This window comes from Calidris pugnax, unplaced genomic scaffold (genome assembly GCF_001431845.1).
Source record: "Calidris pugnax isolate Ruff unplaced genomic scaffold, ASM143184v1 scaffold129, whole genome shotgun sequence".
NCBI lineage: Eukaryota > Metazoa > Chordata > Aves > Charadriiformes > Scolopacidae > Calidris > Calidris pugnax.
Genome location: NW_015090856.1, coordinates 1,344,265 through 1,365,199, shown reverse-complemented (window position 1 = coordinate 1,365,199; position 20,935 = coordinate 1,344,265). Strand labels below are relative to the sequence as shown.

The 20,935-nt window shown below is 38.6% G+C and overlaps 1 protein-coding gene across 3 annotated transcripts in view; it reads right to left on the bottom strand.

The window, feature by feature from the left end:
* GNB1 (guanine nucleotide binding protein (G protein), beta polypeptide 1) overlaps positions 1-20,935 on the bottom strand; it is a 52,177-nt gene that overhangs the window by 4,444 nt on the left and 26,798 nt on the right. For 2 of the 3 annotated variants that reach the window (XM_014943885.1, XM_014943882.1), the window contains exons 2-10: positions 17,084-17,135; positions 9,157-9,264; positions 8,446-8,484; positions 8,222-8,328; positions 6,591-6,654; positions 4,894-5,056; positions 3,121-3,187; positions 1,396-1,597; positions 680-896 (exon numbers count right to left, since the gene is read on the bottom strand). In XM_014943885.1, coding sequence (XP_014799371.1) covers positions 680-896; positions 1,396-1,597; positions 3,121-3,187; positions 4,894-5,056; positions 6,591-6,654; positions 8,222-8,328; positions 8,446-8,484; positions 9,157-9,213 — 916 coding nt within the window. In that variant the 5' untranslated portion in view covers positions 9,214-9,264; positions 17,084-17,135. Of the gene's footprint in view, positions 1-679; positions 897-1,395; positions 1,598-3,120; positions 3,188-4,893; positions 5,057-6,232; positions 6,297-6,590; positions 6,655-8,221; positions 8,329-8,445; positions 8,485-9,156; positions 9,265-17,083; positions 17,136-20,935 lie in introns of all 3 variants that reach the window. The other variant, XM_014943883.1, reaches the window with a different exon arrangement.

Below are 20,935 nucleotides of genomic sequence, written 5' to 3'. Positions count from 1 at the left end.
TTCATGGTCTAATTTATACCTTTTCTCCTTTTTTCTAATATAAGTTCTCAATTTAAAGAACTGCAGTTAAATTATCTTAATCTTTGGACCATAAATTTCATATTCATTTCCTCAAAAGACAATTTCCACGGTGTGTGGTGTTTCACTGGTTGTCTCTACAGCTACTTCTACAAGTATCAGAACAAAATTGTTTTATATAAATAGCAACATTAATGTTGAATTGCTTTGAACAGTTCATACATAAACAATGCCATAAAGTCTAATAAAAAATAGCCCTCCACCTCCAAAATCTTTTTTTTTTTAATGGCAATCTTCCTGTTCTCAGACATCCATTTAAATTGTTTTATATAAATAGCAACATTAATGTTGAATTGCTTTGAACAGTTCATACATAAACAATGCCATAAAGTCTAATAAAAAATAGCCCTCCACCTCCAAAATCTTTTTTTTAATGGCAATCTTCCTGCTCTCAGACATCCATTGTTCCCTTCTATCTTTTAGAAGTTTTCCAATTTATTTGTTAACATCACTTAAGCTGCTTTAATCATTGGTCACCCTGAAAAAGGTTATCACAGTCTGAAAGTTGAGGCAGGGAATATTAAGAAGTCTGTGCCTACGACAATTCACACATTCAGTATGTCACGCTGCATTTACAATATTTAAAACCAAAACCTCTTACCTGCTCTATCAGCTTTCAGCGTGTCCCAGACGTTGCAGTTGAAGTCGTCATACCCAGCTAGGAGGAGACGTCCGCTCTTGGAAAATGCTACAGAGGTGATGCCACAGATGATGTTATCGTGTGAATAAACCATAAGTTCCTGATCGGCCCGAAGATCAAAAAGCCTGCACGTAGCATCATCCGAGCCTGTGGCAAACGCGTTGCCATTTGGGAAGAACTGTAGCCAGGGAGAGGAAAAAAAAAGGCACGTTGTTTCAGACTTGATTCCTTTGTCTCATTGAACATACCATTTTGTACAGGCCACGTGGGAAAAAGAAGCAGCAAAGAAGAGCATACACCTCTCCACTACAGGGGTATGGCAGCAAAGAAGAACATACACCTCTCCACTACAGGGGTATGGCAGCAAAGAAGAACATACACCTCTCCACTACAGGGGTATGGCAAAACCAGTTTAATTAAGAGCATGCAAAGAAACACTATTTTAACAACTGCTTCAATTTACCACAATGGATCTAAAGTTGTATAAATTTCAGGTACTTTCCCCAGCTACAAAAACTATTAAAGAAAGTATGCCAAGGTACTTTCCCCAGCTACAAAAACTATTAATTAAAGAAAGTATGCCGTAATACTACATCACCCAGTACATGCTTAAGAGCTAAGACAGAGAAATAAACATAAATTTAAATCCCATGTCCTCTGTTCAAGCGGATACTTACACAGATGGCATTGATGTCCGACTCGTGGCCAGTGAAGGTTTGCCGACACATTCCTTCTCTGACATCCCACAGTTTGGCAGAGGCATCGCAGGCACCAGAAACAAAACACCGGGCATCAGGAGCAAGAGACAAACTCATGACGTCTCCAGTGTGCCCAGTAAATGTAGTTGTCTGCTGACCAGTTTCTATGTCCCAGAGAGCGCTTGAAAGAATAATTAAAAAGGCAAAAAAATCAACACATTTGTGCTCCATTGGAAGGTTCTGACAGCAATTCTTGTCTAAACCTGTTCATGTATATCACTGCTAGAAAGTAAAACTCCATAAAGAATGAGCAAAAAATATAATGAGAGTAGAAAAAACAGTTCTTTGTTGAACTCTTTGGCAATTCTACCGTATAATGGTGCTACATTGCACAAACAGTGCAAAAAACCTAATGATTAACACTCATGGCATTTATACACAAAGTTCTTGTGACATGCCAACAGCTATTGTCCAGTACTACTCCAAGGTTGATTTAAAGCAGCACTGGTAAGTCTGCAGCAGAAGCTGAGTCAGTATTTCTCATTTTTAAGAACTGAGGACGTGTAACTTTGTGAATTATGTCTCTCACCTTAAAGCTGCACCACTTTCCAAGACAGCAAAATCACTACTACAGTGACAATCAAAGAGTATAAGAGGATGAAAGAACACTATCACCTCCCTAACAAGAGCTCTAAACATTTAAGGAAGATTAAGGATTTTTAATTTCTGTCATTTCTCAGTAAACTGTCCCCCAGCAGCAGCAGATTTCATTAGGCCAATAAGACAGGACTGTACTTTGAAGCTTGGCTGAACCAAAGTGATGTCAAGGACAAACTGGTTTCCAGACAACTGTAGAGTTACTACAATAACTCCTGTATTCTCTTATAAAGAGCATCATTTTAAGCAAACTGTTTGTTTTTTCTAAACCATCCAACAAATACAGACTTAGAAACATTTCTGTATAAAACTCAACTGTATACATTCAATAGCTACTCTGAATCAGTCGACTAATAGCTGGGCATTCAAAGAGGCTGATGCTGTGTAGGAGGGGTATTTGTTAGACAACCTTTGCTCTCAGAGCTGCAGCTGGGGAGGGCTGGAATGGCTTTTAAGAATTAGAAAGAAATTCATTTAAAAAATCTAATGAATTAAAATCTAATTTCATTAGAAAAATTTAATGAATTTTTGCATCAGAAAAATCTATGAAAAACAAAGATTGAGGGTTTTTTTGTTCAGAACCTAGCATTTAAAGGCATACACCTACATTCTCCTCAAAAAACCCCATCTGCTGTCACCATAGAATATTTTCTAGGAGCTCTTCTGAATAGCAACATAAACTAAATTCTGTATTACAAAAATCCAAACACGACTAAGTAATAAATACTGAATACCAAACAACTTTGAGATGTCATTAGTCTAATACACATTTTTTTCTGAAAGCCAAATAGTTCCAAGTAAAAGAAATTCCCCATACCATCCTAACACAGAAAATTAGGTCAGAACACGGGCACAACAAAACAGCCAAAGCTAACAAAATTGAAACACCAATTTTTCCATTACTAGCAAAAAACGTGACATATGAACAATAATTAATCACATTTAGTCTCCTGGATAACTATTAGTTTTATGAAGAATAAAGTTTCCTTCAAAAATATAGCTGTGAAAAGTCATTACTAACAATCATGTCAAAATGTTGCTGCTTACCAAGTGGTGTCGCCAGAGCTGGTAACGATTTGATTATCATCCAAGAAACGACAGCATGACAAGTATCCTGAAAACAAAATAAGGATTTGATGAATAAGACCAGAGATTACTCTGCACGTTGCATATTGGCTTCTTACATGTTGCTTCTTCCTCTCCTGAAGATGAAGCATGATCCACCATATAAGATTAAAACACAACACAGACCATTTTTATACTGGAACCTCCAATGGTTTGGGCAAAATGGCTCTTTACAGACGATGCCCAGTTCAACCACTACACTGGCACAACAATATACTGGTATCCCAGCAAGTCCACCTAAACAAAGATGGCTGTGATACAGAAGAAAATAAAACTTAAGCAGCTTACTCAAACAGGGTAGGCACTGTTTTGGAAATACCTTGCCAATTTTTCTTTTGGTAGAGAGTAGGGAGAGGAGGAAGAGAAAGAAGGAGTTGAAAGCATGGCATCCCCTGGCCAAGCTGGAGGGAAGTACAGGTGACCCTACAATAAACTTTCTTAGAAAGTGGATCTGTACATTGCTGCCTCCAGGAGCAACAAACACTTATGACCTCAACTGTATCACACAACTATTGAGGAAAAAATGAACTTCATTCTTGGTCAGTACAAAGAACAGAGCTTATACATTGAATGTTTCCCAACAACAGCATCAAAGAAGTTCAACTGAACGCTCTGAAGCTTCTTTGTACTGAAGGACCACACACCAAACTATCAACGTAACAACTCCAATTACAAAGTTAGTCTGTCCTGCCAGCCACCTCGATCTCACAAAGCACAAACATCTTCAGAAAATCCAAACTACAGCAAAACATGAAAACCTGTAAACTATAGCTCCTACCTATGGGCTTTGTTCAATTCCACAACAGAAAAGCAGGTCATTGAAACTGTTCCTTCAAGAAGATTCCACACAAACTGCTCAGGTATCAAAGGTGCTCCTTTGACATCCCTTGTATAACAGCAAAATTCTGCTTCTCAAGTTACGTAAAAATCCATGTTCTCCCAGTTACACAGTTTATAACCATAAAGACCATTAAGCAGCTAGAATATCATAGCATCTTTATTGCTGAAGTATTTTTCAGTATGTTGATACACACACAGCCACATACTGAAAGCCAAAGCTCTTTGTGTTCAAACATCATTCCAATTTTCCCTGTGTCCTGAAGGGCAGGAGGGAAGCAGGGAAAGAAGATACCTTCTTAGAAATCACTTTACTGGTCACATCACAGCCACTATCTGAAGGTCAAGTCAACACTGCATTCTCACAACCTTAACTATGCCCAGAGGGTACGCAGTTCCTCTAAATTACATAAATCATGCTTTGTAAGAAAATAAACAGTCTTTTCTCATCAATCACAAGACAGTCCACCTTAGAAACAGAAAGCGAAGGGAAAAATTAAGCTACTGTATTTCGGGAAGAAGGGAGAGAAGGAAAAACAGAAGAGGAAGCAATGAGAGAACTCAAACCTCCACAACTAAATAATGGCTCCATCAGAAGGCAGCTGTCCTGTTACTGAAAAGTTAAAACTCACTCTTATTACACTTCGTTTGTTCAAAGAGCATCATCTTTAAAAAAGATTTTAAAAAAGAGGGAGAAAGCTATTTAATAAGCAGCATGCAGCTAAGGTCCTGCCTGAGGAGCAAAGGTGCACAACGAAGCATATATTTTTAAGCAGGAAATGATATTTTAAAGATTTTTTAAAAAAGAATCTTCACCATGTGCTTAAGTAACTTAGATCATTCTGAACGGGTACTCACCTGTGTGACCAGCTAGTTCACGGCTGACACGTACATTCCCTTCACGAGTTTTCAAGTTATAAATGGAACAGATGTTATCGAGACCACCACAAGCCACATAATTTCCAGAAGGAGCATACGCACAAGTCATGACCCAAGAGGAACGCAGGGGAATAGCATGCACCTGAAACCAAGACATTAATGTATTTCATCTGCAAAATAACTGATACAATAATTTACCATCACTTTTTCACCTCTCTCGCAAACCACACATCATCTTTTAGTCAAAAGGACAAGTTGAAAACAGTTGGGGGGGGAAAAAAGAGTCTTTGGCTGCTTAAGCATCAAACTATTTTGAGGGTAACTTGCATATATAGCTTGCCAGACTAAGTAATGACGTAATTAAAACCTCAGATTTGCCTTTCCTGAATCCAGTTTAATCAGCAATTTTGGTAAAAACTAAATTGTTTCATTTCAGTGCTCTGATTACTATTGGTTTATTATAGATTCAGGAAAATATTGACTTCCAAGTACAGTCAGCAAAAGTGCCAATTCCAGGCTTAGATGCTGTGCTATGAATGAACAAGTAAGGAAATCGCTACTTTCACTGCGATTTAAATCCCTCTTTGGAAACCCACGGCAAGCAATCAAGCTTCATATTTAAATAACTACCCCATGTTTCCTTGTCATTCTGTACTCAGAACTTCATTTTAAAAATTATTGAAGCTAAACCTGTTCTGTCTTGTTAACTCGTTGCATTCATCCTTCACATTTGTCCGTAACATCTTTAAGAAAGGGATGATATCCTTATACATCTTGTGAGATTTCATGCAATATTAACAATCTTCCTGCATTCTTAAGTAAACAGTAGAGATTACCGTCTGTTCCTCTGCTGCTACAGTTATATATGTCAGGTCTCTCAATGCTTAACTGCAGACAACAAATTACTACGGCTGCGCTTAAATCTCTGACCGCTCTGGTGCAACAGGCTGATTACTCCTTGCTCTCTATCGATCAGTTTCTCTGCTGTGTCCAAACAAATCAAAACATTAGCTAGAATTAACTATTTCATAGTTTGCCATTTGCAGTGCACATTTCCATACACAGTGCACTTCAGGCACTGTTATACTCTTTAAATGCTAACTTCAATTCAAAATTTAGTCTTAGGACTGTGAAAGCAATCCATACACAGTGCACTTCAGGCACTGTTATAGTCTTTAAATGCTAACTTTATTGTTTTGGAGAATTCAAAATTTAGTCTTAGGACTACGGAAGTAACGCAGCTAAAATCATTACAGGTAATATTTCCTTCCTTTCGATTTACAAGTGAATTACACAGCAATGTATCAGTTAGTCTTACCTTGTTTGTAGTATAGCTGTCCCAAATTATAAGTTTGCCATCCTGGGAGGCACTAACTAGAAGCCTGGAGAGAAAACAAGAGGTAAAACATTGCAGGAAGACAAGGAGGAACATCTTTGTGACAGCGTTTGTCTCCACTATCAAGGCCAAAGTACTTGAAACCATAGAAGTACAGTGCAGCATTACCCAATTCAGTTATTGGCACTATAAAAATAATTTTGCAAGTACTCAATTTCAATGCTAAATATTATGGGAATGTGTGATGGAACACCTACACATTAACACATTCTGGCTTCAGGAAAACTGTAGCCATGTAACTAACAACTCAATCTTGAAACCACATATCAGTTAGTCTTACCTTGTTTGTAGTATAGCTGTCCCAAATTATAAGTTTGCCATCCTGGGAGGCACTAACTAGAAGCCTGGAGAGAAAACAAGAGGTAAAACATTGCAGGAAGACAAGGAGGAACATCTTTGTGACAGCGTTTGTCTCCACTATCAAGGCCAAAGTACTTGAAACCATAGAAGTACAGTGCAGCATTACCCAATTCAGTTATTGGCACTATAAAAATAATTTTGCAAGTACTCAATTTCAATGCTAAATATTATGGGAATGTGTGATGGAACACCTACACATTAACACATTCTGGCTTCAGGAAAACTGTAGCCATGTAACTAACAACTCCATCTCGGAACCGAGGAGTCAGCACTTCTGTGTTCTACACACAGCCTTCAGATCTTTTTCCTTTTTCCTATTTTTAAAACAGGAATTTAAGTTCTAAGATGTTCAAAAACTCTGAATGAATGTCAGCACAGAAATATAATGGAAATGAAAAGGAAATGCAGCAAAGATATCACTAACAGAAGGGGCAGCATTAGGAAGATATTTTATTTTTTTTTAATTTTTAAAACAGGAATTTAAGTTCTAAGATGTTCAAAAACTCTGAATGAATGTCAGCACAGAAATATAATGGAAATGAAAAGGAAATACAGCAAAGATATCACTAACAAGGGGTAGCATTAGGAAGATTTTTTTTTTTTTTTTACTCAAAATCAACACCAGCTGAAGCCCCCACCCAGCAATCCTGACTGAAACGTGATGTACCCAATTCATTGTTCAGAGCTCTCTTACCTGCTTTTAATGTGTTTAAAGCTAGATCAGGTACAGTGACATGAAAAATCTGTATAAACTCCATGTTTAAGTCATTTTTGGATAAAATACTCCAATATGGTATTCAAATTTGTTCTGTGCATTTTCTCCTGACCATTTCCAAGCTGAACAATACAGTGCAATCAAAGTATTCCACTCTTTGCATTAATTTTCTTTTTGCTCTAGGTTATATTTTAGAGGTGTCTTGAAATACTTTTGCCAAACAAGAAATTGAATCCCCATCTTTTAAATAAGCTGTATGCCAGAGGTGCCTGAAACAATGAATTCTACATATCTGTAGAATAGCTGTAACTTACAAACTCCTTAGTTGTAACTTAAAATTCCTAAGAGGAATTTTTTTAATCTGTTCCTGCAAGGAAGCAGCAAAATATTCTTTTAAGTTTGAAAATTTGCTGCCGTTACTGCACCTTCAAATTCTTGTAAAGAAAAGAGAATGAAAGTAGCTGATACCAGTATCATTTAGTTTCTAACTGAACATCAGTAGTCAACAGGAAGCATTAAAGAAAAAAAAAGCAAACAACTGATAAATCTACTCAGTCTCCGCAGTTCCTCAGAATTTATGTGGTACCACAACTATATTTTTCAGGCAAGTAAACGAAGACTGGTATTTTGGCATCAAATTTAGATTTGGATGACAAGAACATGGACGTTAAAAGAAATAAATGATATTAAGCATTAGTGAAGTCTCTTGGTTGTCCGAGTTCTCTCAGACTCAGTGGTTCCCAGTGGTAGGAACAGGAAGAGTAACGTTCCTGTGTGCTCAGCTTTCCACAGAACAGTGAACCCACGGGAGGGGATTTAGTATCACTTGCACCCACCTGGAATCAGTCCCCCAGTGCATTGCATAAATTTTAGCCAGGTGTCCCCGGAGTGTTCTTCTAGTGCGCATTTGAATTCTCCCCACTGGGTCAATATTGGCTGTGATCTGAAACAGGAATGGTGTCATACACTGAATTTTCTGTTGAGCAGTAGAGATGTGCTTTCATAATTCTTTATGCTTTTATGTGCTTTCATAATTCTTATTAAACTCTGAAATGCTTACCTGAGCCAGGGTGGCATCCGCACATGCTTTCCTAGCATCCTGCAAGAGAAGAAAGTTAGAGGAATTGGAAGAAGTTCTGTACATTTCTTCATATTCAATTCTCTGTTTTGTCAAGTTGATCAAAACAAGGTTCAGAAAGCGTTTCTGCTTGTCATCCAGAGAGGATCCCATCCTAACTGCACCATGAACATAATATGCTGCCTGCTGTCAAAACACATTGAGCAGATTCAGCGTTTAACTTCAACATTTTCTTCTTCTGAGAGAAAGGTGACATGATTTCCACCACAAAGACAATCAAGCAATGGAACTGCTTGTCCAGACAGGCCGTGCAAGTCTCCATCCTTGAAGGTTTTCAAGGCCTAATTGGACAAAGCCCTGATTAACCTTATAGCTGACCTTATTTTAAGCAGGAGGTTGCTTAATGTTGGTTATGGTCTGGCTCAGAAAAACTTTAGTAACCATTCATTTTGATCTAATCCATTCTGTGCATTATTTGTGTGACTTACTTTCTAAGCAATATTAAAGACCAAACAGTGATTTCCTAAAGCAGCTCCATGGGCTTGCCCTTTCTCAATATCCACAACATTAACTTTGACATTGTGAAAGCATTTAACTTAATGCATCATTTCCATCCATCCCTGTTCTCCTCAGGACACACAAGTGACCATTGATCCGTACTGTGGCTCCCAGACCCCCTGACACAATACGTACTCTGATTTGGTTTTTCAGTTGCTCAGCCTCCTGGCGTAACTGGTCAAGCTCGCTCATTTTCCTGTGCTAAAGGTGTGCTTCACTGCCACCTCGGAAACAACCAGAAATCTGAAAGACAGGTGATAATAATGAGAATTAGTGGAAGTCACAGCTTGCGATTACTAGAGTAGACAAGTCCTTTCGAGCACCTCAAACAGCACTTGGGGAAAAAAAATAAGGCGTATTGGTTTATACTGGAATACAGGTGAAAATATTTCTGAAATCTCTTCAGAGTAAGGTGTTAACTCATACAGATGTGCTTAAGTTTTTCTCCAGCCACAGTAAATAAAATAGAATTTGGACCCACTCCTTTCCTCCAGGCCTCTTTTTTTTTATTTTTTTTATTAGTGTTGTTCTGATTGTCATGGTTTAGTCTCAGTGTCCACTACAACTCTGCAGCCCCTAATCAGCCCTCCTTTAACCCCCTCTCCCCAAGAAGGGTGTGGGGGAAGAAGAGGAAAAAAATCTTCATGGGCTGAGAAAAAGACAGCTTAATAGACATTATAACAGAAAAGGAAAAATAACAGTAATAACGACAAAGGTCACTCTCACCACCTGGTGAATTGGTACCGTCCAGAATAGCAATTGATCACAGATTCCCACCCCCCAGCTAACTCCCATTTCTATACTGAGCATGAGGTCTATGATATAGACTATTTCACTGGTTATTCCATCCTTCTGTCTACACTTCTATGGGAAGCTGAAAAACGTCCTTGTATAGTGTAAACATCACTTAGCAACAACTACAAATAGGTATTATTGACATTCCTTTCACAGCAACCACTAGAAAGAAAACTAACTCTTTACCAGCTGAAACCAGGACACTGACTTAGTTTTATATAAATTCAAATTTCCCAAGAGTGAACCAGCAGATAACACTAGTGTTAGACATGAACATCAGAACTTCTCTGTATGTCTTTGAGGAAGGAATCCTCCCACCAAAGAATAAACACCTTAAGTATTTACAGACTGATACAAGCACTTGCCAAATGCTGTAAAAAGACCTATTGCAACCAGCTATAGGTAGACCTGCTCTGGTGGGGAGGTTGGACTAGATGATCTCCAGAGGTCCCTTCCAACCCCATACAATTCTATGATTCTCATAAAGATTGTCTGTAACACAGCAGTTACAAGAAGTGTTCTGATAGCAGGGTAGAAGGAGGCCACTCAACAAATGGTGTTCAGGTATTTACTCATTACTTGCTAAAATGTCTCCCTGAGATTTCCAGAACTGATTCTAACATTACCATGTTGTCAGAATAAAATCAGTACTTTTTGAATGTTAGGTTATGGAGAGCAGTTTGAGAAGCCACTACCAACAGACATTTTCCACCCTCTGTGATGCTATTTTCCTAACAGCAATAAGCACCAAATTACTAACATATACCCCTCTATCCCCTGTGCTCTGTAGCCAGCTCAGGAAGACATAACCATCACTGAACACCCTCCACTGGTGTGGAGTTTCTCAATTACCTGTAGAGTTTCTCAATTATTGGACTGTTTTCCAATATAATAAGCATATAGATATTTTCCATTCAGCATACAACTTCTCTTTAACAGTCACTGTTTCAGAAAGACATTGTTGGCATTTTCACCAGCATTCCATACCTAAGACTCAGCTTCCTTAAACTTTATGTTGTAAAATCTCTGCAGCTTGACACCAATGTAAGATGCTGAAGAAACACGCTGATGAAGTTTGTCTTTTATTGCAGAACAAGATAATTGGTTCCATTTTCAAATGCTACATCCAGCACCTGGGGTTTATAAATAAACACTGGTAGTGTGTTTTTAGAACATTTTATTAGCCAGAATTGACCCTCTACTATTAAATAAAGCAAATGCTTTGCTAGCAGCTTTACATATTATTCCATTAAGATTTAATCAGCTTATTTATCTTTGCAAGCATGCGGGTTTTGTTTTCTTCCTAAAGCCCTTCCCAAGGAGAAAGACGAGGATAACTTCCCCATTTTTATCTAGTGACAGTAACAGAGAACATATTGTGAAGGCAAATTAAAGCATCACTGTCAAAAGAAAAGACTTTTCAAAAGAGTTATTAAGACTTTAGCATTCCCTAAATATTGCTATTCAACATAATCAGAATTATCTCGGAGCTCTCCTCGTAGCAGGTAGTATTCCAAACAGAGGACCTCGGGGAACAAGTGTCAGATCTTGTCATACCATCATTTACAAATTTATACTCTTTCTCTGAAACCCAAAATATTTCAGAAAAGGAATTTTAGTTAGCTTCTGTCTCAAAACCTCCGTTCACACAGCTTCAAAGCCCTTTCACTTTATTGTGAAACTAGGTCTCTTCTTTCTCTCTTCTGGTTCCAGGGTCATCTTTAAGCCCCTTTAAGGTTGCTTGTTCAGCTTAGTCCAAAATCCAGTTAAGACAAAACCCATCAAGAGTGTTTCGTTATCCTATAACCACCTTTTCTTTTGAATGCTCATTTGTTTCTCAAGATATTTTGTTCATTCTACATTTTAGACAAAACACCCTGTGGTTGGGTCTGTTTTCAGCAGGCAGTCATCCCTCTCTCCAGCTCCCGTGTGGTTCACGCACAGTGAGAAATAGTGTGCACTACTCTGGTCACAAAGGAATTAAGAAACTCCTAAGACTCTAAAACTATCTTTTAGCTTTTTGATATCCAGTTCTATTTCCGCCATTCCCTAAGTTAATATACAAGCCCATTTCCATTAAGCAAATATCAACCTGTCCAGGCAGAGTACAAAGAATTCCAAGATGGTATCGGTCCTATTTCAAAGAAAGAAGTCACGATCCAAAACTTAAGCGTTCTGCTCAAGGTCACAGCAACTCAACGATGGGATTAAGATAAAGATTTAGGACACCAGAATTCCAGCTGCAGAGCTACAGGTAACCACACTGAAGATTTACATGCAGCTTTATTTAAAAATATAATAGGATGAATAATCTGATGTCAGTCAAAGCAGATACATTCTCCTGTAACATACAGTTTTAAATAGTGCCAATTTATTTCTGCCAGAATCTGCGCACTATGCAATAAAATTCTTTCACATTTAAATGAAACAAAACTTCTTTGTATGGAACAGGAAGAGGCCTAAGGAGATGAACACTAATCCTAGGAAAAAAGTCATATTGAGAACTTCCACAGAAACTGAACCCCGTAGTTTCAGTCCAGATTATTTGCATTCACTGAGGTTTAAAACAAACCATACAAGCTCATTTCATGCTTGTGCCTTATTGCTTAATCCAGCGTGTGCTGCAGGGCCCTGCTGCAATGGCAAAGGCAGGGGAACAGCCCAGCAGCAATGGGCATCTTCTGCAGTAACGCAGGAGGAGTGACTTTGATACAGCCATAGAAGAAGCTGAAAGGACATAAGTCCCTAGTTGATGGGATCTCGTAGTTAAACTACCTTGCACATGTCCATCTTCACCCATATAAAACTTCCATTGCACTTTTAAAGGGCTAGCACAGTAACTACATGTATGCTTTTGTTACAGAAGGAACTCTCGCATCCCATTCAAGACAGTGCTCTGCCTCAGCACTTTGGCCCTGTTCTCTTCCAAGTCTCACTTTATACAGGGGCAGAACAACCCAGACTCCTTCAGAATCTGTAAGAGTTAACTAAACGCACTAATGGAACCCAACCTTTAGTCATTTCCTAAATGCATTTTATTGTACAGTCAGACACGCACACACATAACCTGCCCTACCTTCTGTGCAGCCAAGCTCCTAAAATGCTCTATTTGTGAACTCCACATCAAGATAGTCACTCACTAACATTTTAAGGAAAGCTTCCTTTTAATGAACAACTTCAAAATGGTTTACCAACAGTACAGAAACCTTTACACCTACATGCAAGATACTATCTCCATTATCCCAGGCAAAGGGTTCAAGGAACTTAACAACTACTACTGTTAAAGCAGCTTCTATGGATCTCGAACTTCAGTCACTTGCTGGTTAGGACTCATTTCAGTATTCACTGCATGACCATTAGTAGCCAAATGCATACAACCCTTGGTGCCTTTTCCATCAGTAACATCATATATCCATACAATAAGTTTGTGTCTTGAATTCAGATACACTTTGAGATTTACAAGTTATGCATTCCAAGCAACTCCAAACTCCGAACAGCACTTCTGACAGCATCCATAGGAATTGTTTAAACCAGATTTCCACATTCCCTTTGTAGTCTTTGTTGTTTCAACATCAACAGGAAGTTCTGATTCCTGCCAATGTGGCTGAACTCACTCACACTCAGGAAACGAAAAGCCTAATGAAGCCAAGGGCATCAAAATATGGGAGTTGTCTGAAGCAGACTGTAAAATTTACAGGACAACCAGCCAACCAACTTAGCTATTCCTCTATTTATTTACACTATATCTTAGGCAATTAGATTTATGGCAGAAATGTGAAACCCGTGGGGGAAGAAAAAGGGTTCTATTCTCTCGTGTACTTCTCAGCTATACTGTAAATCAGCAGAGCATACTAGTATCTAGCTTTTTACAAAAGAAAAAAATATCTTTAGGAACAGGAACAACAGGTAAGGTCAGGAAAACAAATGCTTGTATCTATTCTCACTCTTGATATATGTGAAATTTTTATAGAGATTATTCATATTACAGACAGAAGCAGCAAGCAAGACTGTTTGAGATATGATCTATGCTCATCGCTCTTGATATATGTGAAATTTTTATAGAGATATGTTTGAGATATGATCTATGCTCATCACAAACTAGCACAATTTAATATCATGAGACATATATTTGTTTCTCAGCATGTTCTAAAGGCATTTAACTCCATTTTAAAAGAAGATTTCTAGGAGAAACTGTAAGCTTGATATGGAGGATGCTTCTATTTCTGGGGTTTTGAAAGAAATTACTAAATTTCTAAATCAAGCAAACCTCATACAAGAAGTCACTACTCAAGTTCCATGCTCCTTTTTTCCGAATTATTACCATAGCTGTGAAGAAAAAGGTAGCAGCCAAACTCGCGCTTACCTCACTTTCTTTTGAATACGTTACTGTGCTCTTGAAGGCAGGCTTCTCAAGAATAACACTGTCACTTTGCTGAACTCACTCAAGACCTTTCCAGAGGCTGAAGTGCTTAAGTGTCTCTGCTCTAAGCCTAATTCCCCCTAATCTTGTTGACAAGTATACCTTGCAGATAATTCTCTTCTTGCTGGGGACAACAACATGCGTACTTGCAAGGGAATTCACTATTCTTCACTACTCCAAATGACCCAAGTGTCTAATCTCTGCTTAAAGTTCCCCACAGAAGAGTCACTTTGTTCCTCCACTTCCCACATAAAAAAAATCAAGTATTAACCTCACCCAATTTTATACTTTCCATGTATGATAAAGCTTAACAATTCACCTGTGTCAAAAGGATTTATCATGTCACTCATCTCAAAGTAAGAGCTTCTGTTTTTGTTTTTTTTTTCTCCATGTCACTCATCTCAAAGTAAGAGCTTCTGGTTTTTTTTTAAGCTACATGAGCTTTAAGTTATATAGGTCCAGGCAGTCAGTTATATATGTTGAACAACTCTGCACAGATTCTTTGAACTGGATAGAAAGTGTTATGAAATCTAACAAAACTTCCACATACTTCCTGCAAATGCAGATATGCTTTGGATCCCAGTATAGTAATTCTAATTTAAAGGTAAAGCTCACTACTCAGAAAACAGTGACAGGACAATCCAAAGGCCAAGGAAGAACTCAAATTCACTCATTTCATCGGTACAACTTTAATGTCCTTTCCAGAGCTCAAGCTGTTTATCCAATTAAGTCCAGTTACTGAAACCAAGGTATCATTAACAGCAGCACATTTATATGTAGACTGATGCTTGCCTACAATATATGAGAAATGCAAAGAGCTGAATACAACTCATGCAAACAGATATTCTTCCTCTCTAAAATTACACAGTAACAGCAGTAAGGCAATGCTTACTAAACACTTTGTTATTTCATTTTCTCACACCATTCCTACTAAAAAAGAGGATAAAAAAGGATGAAGTCTTCCATCCTCTCCTAAAGAGCCTGTCCTGTGTATAATCTCTACAGATTCAAAGATGACAACACAGATTTGAAATCACAGCTATCATTAAGCCAAATATTTAGAACTTCTATCCCTTGATGGCCAAACTTTGTTTGCTATAAGGTGTTTTTACTACACATTACTACTACCTAAAAGTAAAGTAAAGTAATCCCACCAAGCCACGGTCAATGCAAAATCTGGTAACACAGAGTTTAAAATTATATTGTTAGAGTATTATCCAAGTACAGGAATTTCCTAAGAAGGTTAGCCAAACCACCCTGCTCCACAATGAACAGGCTAAGATTTGTTCCCTCAACACCTTTCCTGCAGATACATATGAAATAAATGGGCTCAAAAAAAAGCAAAACTCATAATTTGAAAAAAAACAGAGCCAAAACTTTACAGCCTTAATAATGAGTTCACATTATGCCTACCAGACAGTCTCATTGCGGGTCATCTGATTAAATGAAGCTGTGCTAATCTATTAGATACCATAAATCCTATTAGCAACATGCACAGCAGCTTGTACATTTTCACAATGACAAAGGAATTATATACAACCCACTGTTAGTTCCAATGTTTTGACATCATATTGGCTTTGGAAAGCTGAGGGGTTTTTTGTTATTTAATAAGTATACATTGATTTCTATTTGACTTTTATTCAGTAGAGAAAACAGTAAGAAATATCACAATTGCTTGCGGAACAAGTTTGAGGTGTTCTCTCTCCCATTTGTACGGTCAAAAAAGGAAACAAAAAAATTCAGGGATGCCTCCTGATCCTGAAGTACACACATGTCCAGGTACAGTGATCACACACACAAAAAGATAATTTTACAAGTTAGAAATCACAGAAAAAGCATAGACGAACACAACATAAGAATTGCACAGAATCACACATGCTTCTGTGATACAAACTTTGGGGGGGGGAAACCTCTGTAGAAGGTGCATTTAACAGCTCAAAGACATTGGTTTAATACCCTGGTTAAAACAAAAGGTTATATAGAAAATAGGACAGAAAATACTGAAAATATCATGCCACTGAGTAAAAGCGATAGCTTGTCTAAACTAAGAACACTTAAGTTTCAGTTTCTGCTCCTTCAAAAAAGAACACTGGAGGTGTCTACTAGGGTTGACCAAGGTAACTAATTAGAGAACACCTCAGGAGACAGGTTTAGAGGAAGAGATGGGGGACAGCTTGCTGCATGATTTTGAAAAATAGGTCAATATCTAGTAATTGAAAGTAACAAATTTAACTGAGCAAATTCTTTCTACACAACGCAGGGCAAACTAGTACGTTCCTCACAGCCTAAGGGGCTTCACGAGAGGCAGAGACCTTTAAAGTTACAGTCCAGAAGGTAATGAAGGTTTCACTGTTCTAAGAATATTAGTAATAATTAAGATTACGCAGAATATAAACTCTGAAACTTTTAGGTTCTGTTTAAATAATACTGATACATCGAAAAGAACATTCTGACAAGAGCCACTTTGCTCAAAAGGAATTTGGCCTTCTTTTGTCAAACATGGCCGACAAGTAATTTTTCATTCATGAGAGAATAACTATTCTCATCACTTTATTTATTACAGTTCCCTGCCCCACTGAGATGAAACAGTTTCATCTATGGTCTCCCTCTGCTTTGCCAGTTCTATTTCTGAAAGAAGGCAGGCACTAACATCTATTATTTAGCAGGTTTCCTGGCCATTTTAAAATCCTTCCTGTTGACATAAGAATACACATGCTAAAAGCAGAAAACAGGTACTTTAGGCCTCCACAGATTAACAGCTAAAAACATGAAGTTAGCTACTTATTAAAAATAGCATGAGTTTCCCCAAGCACTAGAAAAAAGAAGTTACCTTATTTCTCTACTTACATTTTCTCTCACTACAGTAGAAAGCCAACTTCTGCTGTCAAACATGTAAATTCTGGAAGAAAAAGAAACAGAAACAGAATTAGTAGTTATCAAGAAATAACATTAATTTCTTAACAAATCTAACAGAAATTAAGGTGCTATCAAAGCACAGACTATTTTTTGTTAGCTAACTTAAACAGATGGCTTGTCTTCCTGAAGGAAATGGGCATTGCTTTAATTACATTAACATAACCAAGAGACTCACTCATGTCAAGAAGCTTTTAACATTCTTTTTCCAAGAAAACCCTCTTGCAATCCTCAGATCATTAGTCCTTCCCCAGTGATACAGAAGTCCATACTGTTAGAGAGTTCAGGATTTAACAAAACATTGTCTCACTCATACAAGACTAGTTTTTGCTGCACTACCAACTGCCCCCCCAAAATCTCCATTTTCAAAGCATTGAAATCCATTCCGCTCAATACCGATCCCGAGGTGTGCTTGCTTTCTAAGCACAGTTAAATATCAAGATAGCTATTTGATCAAAAGAAGTTACATAAACCTCCTACTAGTGAGCTCAAGTGAGAGCACAACACTCTTTTCTAGAAGAGTTACGACTTCTAATCACTAAAGATATTAAAAAGTAAAAATTGACACGTTAAGTAACTCACACACTTGCAGTCTGGAAGACCGAAATGATTTAACACACAAACTGACTTTATAGGCAAGGTGAAAAAAAATTTCTTGTGAGAAATTTCAGAACCATTTTTCCCCTCCGGCAGCACTAAGTAATAATTATAGGTCACCCCCAAGATTTGAAACATTGACAACCGCTTGTATGTTCAAACCACCTACGACCTGTGTCTCCCACACAGCAGGAGAAGGGCTATGGCTGATGGCGATGGAGACCTGAGTGTGCATCTTCAGAGCTGCTGCATCAGGACACTGGAAGATTATTCTAAGCACGAAGCAAGAATGTACTGAAGCAAAACAATCTTAAATCAGAAACCCAGTCCGCAACTTTATAAACTGAAATGCTTCCATGCAATGCGTCTTTCTGAATTTTACAGTTCACATTAGCTGGAAAATGTACAAACCACTTGAATGTCTCGTATGGAGGTTAAGCTACTTAGGATATGGGTCATCCTCATCCAAGCTCATTTATAGATGAACAGTTTAATACTGTGATTATGAAACCATCACAGCGTAAGCAGTTTTGTTCGTTACTGCCAGAACAACACACTTTTAGACATAAAACAGTATCTCACACTTAAAGGCCAAACTCCATCCCCCCGCAAAGACACAAACACACGACATGGCCAGTTTAAGTTCTGGAAAAAGATCAACTATATTCAACTTTCAGGAGTCTTGATTGAGAAATTTGCCCCCACTGTGGAGACAATGAAATCTAATGAAATTCTGAAAGAATTACCTGAAATGTAAACAAGTAAAATTATGCCGGAACACTAACAGCACACAAAATACACAATAGCAAAGGCCAAAACACACACCATTATTGTCCTGTGCTGCACCCTCATTAATGCAGGAGAGGTGTTGCAGATTTCATATGCCTTCTGCAAAAAAGAAAAAACAAAAACAAAACAAAAAAACTACTTTAACCAGCCTGCAAGAAGAGGAAGGAAGCACAACAGCAAACTTTTCCACAAAGTTCAGTATATTTTTCAAAGCAGGTTAAGTTTTCAGTTGGGTATGCTGGAAGCATCCTGTGATGCCTGAAAAATGCAATCCTGGCAACTGAGGTATTTTCAATTCTACATTAAAAATGGAGCTCCTTTAAGAACAAAGGCAGACAAGCTACTTCAGAAAAAAAAAATCTGCTTTGCCACAAGCTTCCATTTTGAGCTAAAATGTAGCCTGGTAAAAGCAACATGAAAATTACAGGCCAGCTCATTCATGGCACCACAGAGCCGGTTCAGTAAAGAAAGAGGTTCTTGTAAGGAGGTTCAGACACTCTGCCTTAATCAGCCCCTATAACCCCCCTTGGCTGAGAGCTTCAGGTTCTCAACATCAAGAACTGGGGTTTCTAAAACAGGAGAGAACAAGAAGTACCACAGAATACTTTAAGCACGGTTCAAGTGGTTAAACCATTATACCCAAGGACCTGGAGGTCAGCCAGCCCTTCACATGGTTGGTGTACCCAGTGTCCCCATCTTCCCACCGCCTTCTGCTCCCAGTAAAGCAGCACAGCAGTTTGGACCAAAAAATCCAACAGAGTAACTCCAAAAGGCAAAAGCATCATTGTTTCTGCACAAAGCTTCCCTACAACAGGTACTCACTAACTGCTGCCAGCCTCATATCTTTTTTCCTTCAAGGATATTGCAACAGTTACACTGAGGTGACAAAGGAGCCTAAAAATTTCTCTCAACTCCAACATCCTCCAGAACACGAGTCTTCACATGAAGACAACTCTTCCGTAGAAGAAACTACAATGTTTTTGATGAGGTTGGGGAAAGCAGGGAAGAAATGAGGGAAGAAAGGAAGAAAAAGGGCCTTGAAGAGTAGGGAAAGCATCTAAAGGTATTTAACAAAAGGGCCTTGAAGAGTAGGGAAAGCATCTAGAGGTATTTTACTTTAACTTCATAGCAAATCTGAACAACCCTGCAAAATCAAGCAATTTCCTAAAAAGATTAAATCTGTTCCCTGCAGCCCTCTCCAAAGCCATTAGCTGGGTAAATGTTTTTCTTCTTCACCTATGTTCATAGCAAATCTGAACAACCCTGCAAAATTAAGCAACTTCCTAAAAAGATTAAATCTGTTCCCTGTAGCCCTCTCCAAAGCCATTAGCTAGGTAAATATGTTTTTCTTCTTTACCTATAGATTCAATGAGAGGCTTAAACCCCAGATATTCCGGATGTTAATTCCACCTGCATACCTTCTGGAGACCGCTTTACACATACATCATTCAAAGCCATTAGCTAGGTAAATATGTTTTTCTTCTTTACCTATAGATTCAATGAGAGGCTTAAACCCCAGATATTCCGGGTGTTAATTCCACCTGCATACCTTCTGGAGATGGCTTTACACACACATCATCGACTAGATGCCAAGGCCGACATTTGAACTGCAGTAAAACCATTCCAGTTTCTTGGAACACCCCACCAAGTCATACCCAACCTGACACGAGGCCAGGCCCGGCACAGCATGGCACGGCAGAGCAGACACCTCCCCACCGAGGGCTTGGCTCAGCCCCTGGGACAAGGTTTGGCCAGGCTTCGGAAGAAGCTGCCCCTCCTGTGGGGAGGCAACACCGGTTCCTCTTTAGCAGGGAGATCTCGAGTGCATCTGTAGGAGGGATCCCACCCCACACCAGTCCCCATAAGAGGGATGGCACTTCATGTTTTGAGGCTCCTGGATGATTGCAAGCTGAACATGAGCCAACAATGCTTCCTTGTGGCCCAAAAAATAAAAGCCAACAGCATCCAGCATTGCATGGGGAAGAGCATTGCCAGAACGCCAAGGGAGGTGATCCCTGTCCTCTGCTCAGCACTGGTGAAGTCATAGCTGGAGTACTGTGTCCAGTTCTGGGCTCCCCAGTACAAGAGACTCACAGAGAGAGTCCAGCAGAGGGCCATGAAGATGATAAAGGGACTGGAGCATCACTCATATGAGGAGAGGTTGAGACATGTTCAGCCTGAAGAAGGCTCAGAGGGGATTTTATCTATGTGCAGTCTTCTGTGCAGACATGTATTTTGAGTGGCTTTATCAATGTAGTTTGAAACCAATCTCAAGACTAATAAAAATTAGTTTCCATGACCATTACACCACTCAAATCTTAAAAATTTCTTGCATAACACATCCTCCTGAAAGAGTGGCAAATAAGGTTCCAAGGCACTCAACTAGAGATTATTTCAATG